Raw genomic sequence first — 6,571 nt, 5'->3', positions numbered from 1 at the left:
TATTGGAGCAGTCTGGGTTCTGATGAGATTTGTGAAATTTTACAAACATCCTCATCTGATGAGAATGATTAGAGCCACTATAGAGAACCTGCATCACTGGCAATTACGTCTATGATTGTATGATCCTCATTAGGCTGATTAAACTAGCTTAGCATCATATTATTTAAGTGGCACAAGGCAAAGCAGCTGTACTTTGCTCGAGATGATATGCTAAAACTCTGAGCTGATATGAATTTTAGAAGAATACCATCACACTACAAACCCAGATATTAAAAGGCCAATTTTTAGGGGGTACTATGGAAAATAATAAACACTGCCTCACTGAGATGATGATGAACAGTGTAACCGAGCATGTTCCAGCAAAACCATTACAGAATTCTGCAAGCTATTGTTTATGTTACAGGGTGCACTGCAAAGTCTCTTTAAAACACAGTTACACCTAACCTCCTTCCAGATAGAGGCATAAGTTTTAGGTCAGCAAGGAGGACTTCGAAGTCAAACAACAGCCAATGGCTGTGGAAGCAGAACTCACCATCTTTTTACTCCTGAGAAAATTAATCCTTTAACTGTTTCTGGATCAGGCTTGTACTCTTTCATTTGTAGAACCTGCTTGATAGGGAGTAGGTTGCTTGATTCAGCAGATGTACTGAATGTTCCCAATTCTTCAAAGCTTTTTTTTTTTTAATAACTTAGGAAAAAAAAACCCACAACTTTTTTTTTTTTTTTTTTTTTTTTTAAACAGGTGAATACTGGTACAGCAGAACCAGTTATTGCAGAAGAAGTGTCATATCAGGAGAATGCTTTTGTTCTTTTCTAAATGAAGAGAGAAAAAACCAGATGTTTATGACCGTGCTTACAGAAAAGGTGGGGAACTAATTACTTAAAGTGGAGAAAGAATAAATACTGCTGCTTTGATGTAGCCATTAACTCGCTGCTCCCCGAAGCCAGCTCGAAATTCATCATTTTTTCCACCGGGTTTTGGGCAAGAGCCCTTGGCTGCTTGAGGGAACTCAACGCAACCAGCGCCCAGGGTGCACCTACGTAACTACTCGAATTATTGTATTAAGATGCTTGGCGTCGCTAATTGGGAACTTCACCAGTATCATAAAAAAAACCCCTAGCATTATAAAACACAATTTAAAGAAAAATGAAGCAAAAGCGCTGGCTGTAGTCACGGCACCCCCACTCCCGCTCGCTGAGCGACTCGTTTGGCTGCCCCGCGACCCTCCGCCAGGTGAAGTTTGGGAGAGCCGATCAGGCCCCTCACGCCGGGGAACTCCCAGGCGGGGCAGCGCCGCCGGGTGGGGGCCCTGGAAAAACGCCAGAAAGCAGGAACTCGACTCCACCGCCGTGTAAGCTCGTTCCCGGGTGGGCATGCAAGCGGCGGGGGGGCAGGAAGCAGAGCAGCCCCCGCCTCCCACCGGCTCTCCTCCCCCTCCCCTCGATCCCGCCTTTTGTGCGCCGGAGCCCGGGCGATAACGGGCGCCAGCGGCGGCGGTGCTGACAGGAGCCCCCGGCCATTGGCTTCGGGAGCCGCGCTGTGGCGAGGGCGGCAGCTCCAGCCGCGGCTGTTCCCGTAACCAAGGCGCTGCCAGGCACACGGGTGCTCACACACACACACGGAGCCGCCTTTGCAGCCCTTCTCCTCCCTGCACCATGCTCCGCTCCAGGCAGAGCCCGCCCGCTGCTCCCTGAGGGATCACAGCCCGCCGCCGCCCCGCGCCGAGGTGAGCGGGCGACCGGCACCCACCCGGCTGTCCCCCGCTCACCTGAGTTAGCTCCGTCCCGGGGACTTCGGGCTGCCGCCCCTTCGCAGCACCTCCCCCCGCTCCCGCTGTGGCAGCCCTTGGGCGGCGGGGGAGTGAGCCGCGAGCAGCCGGAGGGACTGCAGCCGCCGCCGGGGGAGACGAGCTCCAGCCCCCGCCTCCGGAGCTCTTCATGGCGTCTCACCAGCAGACCAGGATCCAAGCCTACCTGGAGAAGAACAAGATCGGTCCCCTCTTCGAGGTAAGGTGCGCTCTTGCCGGCCGGCTCCTTGCGGTGGGGGCGGGGGTGCTCCCACGGCGGCCGCGGCTCCCCGCGCAGCGCAGGTGAGCGCAGGGGCGAGGGCGAGTTTGCGGTGCCGCTTGGGTGTCTGCCCGGCTGGGGAGGGCAGGGCAGCGCCGGCACCCCCAGCCCTGTGTCCGAGTGTCCCTCCGAGTGTCGGAGCTCCGCGCAGCCCTTCCCGGCCACCCCGTGGATGCGCCCCGCTTCCTCGCCCCGCCACGGACGCGCCGCCCTCCGCTTCACATGCAGCGGCCGTGAAACAGGTGCCCCTTCGCCCTCCCACCCGCGGCCCCGGTTCCTGGAGGCGGCCCCGCGGTGAGCTGCCCGCCTCGCCTCGTCCGCCGCGGAGCCCGCGGTGGCGGGACGGCCGCCCGGCCCCTGCCGTGGGGAGCCGCGCACCGGATCCCTTGCCGTGCGGGGAGGTGGCGCTCCCAAGCCCCCCGGTGTCCAGGGCGGCAGCGCTGAGCAGCGAGCCGCGGGGGGTGGGCGCCCGCACGGCCCGTGGGCGAGACCCGAGGCTCCGTCCCTTTGTGACCGGCTGGGAGAGGTGGATGCCGCCTCACCGGGACGCCTGCCCGCTGGACCGGGCACTTGGGATGAAATCTGTCCTGCGAAAAGTCCGTGTCGATGGTGTTTTCTGACATTTGGATTTGCAGTCATACACTTGGGAACCGTATTTTTGCTATATATTTTTTTTGGTCCTACAAGGATGCACTTGCTTGGGTTTGTAGATGCACAGTGTGCATATTTTACTATTTCTGTGCATAAGCTATGAATGCTTGGAATTTAAAAGAGTACTAGAGCAATCGTGATTATAATTTAATCATTCTGTTTCTCATACCGTTTTTACATCTAAATGCACATATATTATACTTTGTCAGTATGATCCCAAGATGCAAGTCTCCCCTTTTCAGTATTTCACTTGTTTTCAATCAATACTGTGTATGAAATCTCTTTTATTCTGGTGGAGCGTATGGATAGTGTTTGCCGACCATCATAAGAGAGGTTCAAATTTTGTTAGAAAACTGTCCGCTAAGGGTCAGTTTTCAGATTTTGTATAGGCTGTGGCTGTTGTGACAGATTATGTTGGCTCAGTGTCAGAGGTGCTATGTTCATGCAATAAATAAACCCCTTTTTGATGGAACTGTAACTAGGTACTAGTGAACAGCAGGTGATTTTTTTCTAGTTCTAGAATTCATAGAAACAGAAACATTTGTGTAGTCCAATTTCTCAATAAAAGACTGTTCAATCAACACAGTTGCAAGGGCTATGTACGTAACTGACACCTGTATATTTCAATAGGAGCTACGGGTTTTTGAGGAGTTGGGCCTTTGACAGCTGTCATTTTCTTGTACATTTTTTTTAACTCATTGTTTCACACATTAGAATTCAAACAAACTGCTTAACATCACTATTCTGAGTCATTGTGTTTTAACCTAGTTTCTCAGTGTAAGACGCTCATCTCTATTTAAATAGGAGGAAAAAATGAAGTTGTATTTCTTACAGCATTTCATATATTACTGAATATTTCACTAATCACTATAATATAGGAATTTCGTTGTGGAAAGCTCTTCACTGTCTACAAGTTATTAGTGCACTCCTGGGTACCAGCAAGAGATTTTTGTGTGAAATCCACATAGAACTGAATACTGGGGAGTGGATTCAAGATATAGGGCTGTAGCATTCATATAGCTGTTGGAAGTTTTTTGAATCTATAACACTGGGAGGAAGAGGATCATAATTCTTATCTCCTCCACTTCCTGATTAGCCATTTAAAATCTACTTATGTATTTCATTTTGGTGATGTATTTGTTGTTGTTCTCAACAGTTTTTAGAAGATCTACAACCTATGTTTGATCTTGTAGCCTTTAGTAACGGCAAGATAATGTATTTGAAGTTGACGGGAAGTGATCAAGGACTATGCATAGGGTGAAGCTCGTGCTCTTCGCTAATATATATGCATTGTGGTGTATCAAGAGTACCATGTACTCACAGTCAGGTGTATTCACTAACGCATCAGTTTTTCACGTCTGTAAAAGTTCTGACACATTGAGAAGAGATCTGTGCTTTGTCTTTCATTCAGAAATAGCTAGCATTTTCTTATACCCCTTCTGGTTTTGATGCTAATTAATCACCACTTGTCATGGGTGAGAGTCATCTTTTTTTTTTTCAGTGAGTATTAATTTTCTAATACCAAGTCAGAAAGTAGTAGACTTAGATTCAATTTTCCGCAGTGTTATTTGCTGAGCAGGTTGTGACTGTAATTACTCAATCTATGCTTCAAGCCAACATTTTAGGGAGTACATAAAATAATATTGGGTGATTGAGGGCAGTCACAGGAAAGACTAAAGTGGAGAGAGGATGTGCAGGCTTTTTGAGATGAAGGCAGGGAAGGTGATGCACAGATTTTATTGTATACTTGCGTAATGAATTATCAGTGATCGGGAAGACTTTACACCATAGATCTTAGACAATTATGTAGGCACAGTTAACTGATGGCTGGAACGCTTGATGGTTTCCTGATGATGAAGTGCAATTGAATTACAGTCAAGAGCAGTAGATGCTGTTTGTCGCTAGCTGGTCATTCCGTGGCAGTTGTTTGCAGTTATCCTGGTAGTGTCTCATTTCTCCGTTCTGTCCTGTACTTGTGGCCTTCTGTTAACTGTGGTTAGGGCTTTTTGTACTTCATATTAACCAGCCAGTATATGCTTAAGAACATCTGCTCTTTTGGACTTCATTTTTTTTTTTTTTTTCCCTTGCCTTCAGCACATGCTGTATATGCTGATGAATTCAGTTTTATTTCTTTGCTGGAGTTTTGTGTTGTGTGACACTTGAGTTATTTTTCTAATTTGTGTAAAAGAGGAATCTTCAAGAGAAGTGCTGATTTGTGAGATGCAGGAAGACTGTAGGCCCTCCCTTGGTTAAAAAGTTGCTTCCATGTCTATAAAGGTAGGAGTAACCTTCTGAAGAAAGAATTGATGCGGTTAGACTGACTCAGCAGGCATCAGTCTTCTATTGACCACCAGTACCTGTTAGCAGGTAGTAGAAAGTCCTCTCCACTCAGCTATGAATGGTAACACAGAGATTTGCTTGTTTCCAGGCATTTTTACTAGTTAAATTCTTATTTGTGGCTTAGAGGTGGGAAGGGAGGTGAGTGTGAATTCGTGTGTGCATCTGAGACTATGTCAATTTGGAGATTTAAGACAGACTGCAAAACAACTTCAATACTTTGGCATCATTTCCCCCTGTTGAACGTATGTCCTCAAATAATGTTTTTTTTCAAAACTGTTACTTTGCTGCCAGTTCATCTTACGTGTGCCTAAGTTTTTTGCAGGTAAAATTCCTGTGAAGCTATAGGTCAGCTTTTAAATGCCCCAGACCATGCATGTGTTGTTAGTGCTGACAGTAAGGTCTTTAGTTAACCCCTTAAATTCTGTCAGGTTTCATGAGCTGGCTTATGCTGTTCTGTGTTGCTTTTTTTTTTTTTTCCCCTTATTCTTTCACTGTGAAAAGCTTAGGCATCGTCCTGTAAGAGATTTTTAGCATCCAAGAATACTGTGGTTGAATACCTAGTTTAGATTTGAGGAATGCCTTTAGATACACCTCTCTTCTGATATTTTTGTGGGAACTTATAGTATAGCACTACATGATTTTTTTAGCTTCTTTTTTTTTTTTTTTTTTTTACATTTAACTTGGAATGTAACAAGGATTCTAAATATGAATTGTGATGAAGCTTCACTGTTGTTTTTTTCCATCTTTCTGAAATGTGAACAGGAGGTGTGTGCCTAAAATTGGCTGGGACAGAGTATTCAGAATCAGCACCCACTCGTTTCTGTCTGAGTGAAGTATTGACCCACTTTGCATTTCAAGCATCCAATCCCACAAATTCTTCTTCTGTGCTAATAATCTCAATGAATAATCCTGATGCCTGTGAGTATCCATACATCTAGACTTCTGTATGACTGCATCTCTTCAGCATCCAGTTGTGTTCTCATTTGGGCAACCTGACAGTTTCTGTGAATTTGAAAGCTGGATCAGCATTCTTAAGAGCAGACTGCAATAAATCTTCAAGAGCTCTGAGATAAATTTAGTGTTTTGAAATTTTCTTATTTATAGAACTGCAGGTAAAAAGCTTCCGCAAGTACATTGTTGTTATGCAAACCAGAACTCTGTAATTCTTTGAGTTATAAAATGCCAAAGTAACTCTTCTCAAAATAAATGTCTCAAAACCCTGGTTACTTAAGAATTTTTCTTGAACTAATGTGGGTTTAGGACTGTAATTTTTATTTTGGACAACATAAAAGCTCTATTCATATTACCACACTTACCTTGTTTTCTTTTAGCAGACAAAATTCCTGAAGCAAATATAATAGGATTATTTTTTTTTTTAATTTATTGTGTTGGTTTTTTCCTACATGAGGTGGCATTGTTAGTGTATATTATATACTGGCTTCCATTATTTAATTTAAAATCACTGTGCTTCTAACTTAGGCCTTAACACATCCTAATGCACCTATTTGGTGAT

The 6,571-nt window shown here is 45.4% G+C and overlaps 1 protein-coding gene across 1 annotated transcript in view; it reads left to right on the top strand.

The window, feature by feature from the left end:
- Positions 1-1,938: 1,938 nt before the first annotated feature.
- LOC308037369 (uncharacterized protein C8orf34 homolog) overlaps positions 1,939-6,571 on the top strand; it is a gene marked incomplete at its 5' end in the record, with an annotated part of 143,302 nt that continues 138,669 nt past the window's right edge. Inside the window, 1 exon segment of the mRNA XM_080339099.1 lies at positions 1,939-2,007. Coding sequence (XP_080195225.1) covers positions 1,939-2,007 — 69 coding nt within the window.

The sequence above is a fragment of the Nesoenas mayeri genome (assembly GCF_963082525.1).
Source record: "Nesoenas mayeri genome assembly, chromosome: 2".
In the NCBI taxonomy this organism is placed as follows: domain Eukaryota; kingdom Metazoa; phylum Chordata; class Aves; order Columbiformes; family Columbidae; genus Nesoenas; species Nesoenas mayeri.
Note: the sequence above shows the minus strand (reverse complement) of the source record. Positions and strands in the feature narration are given on the sequence as shown.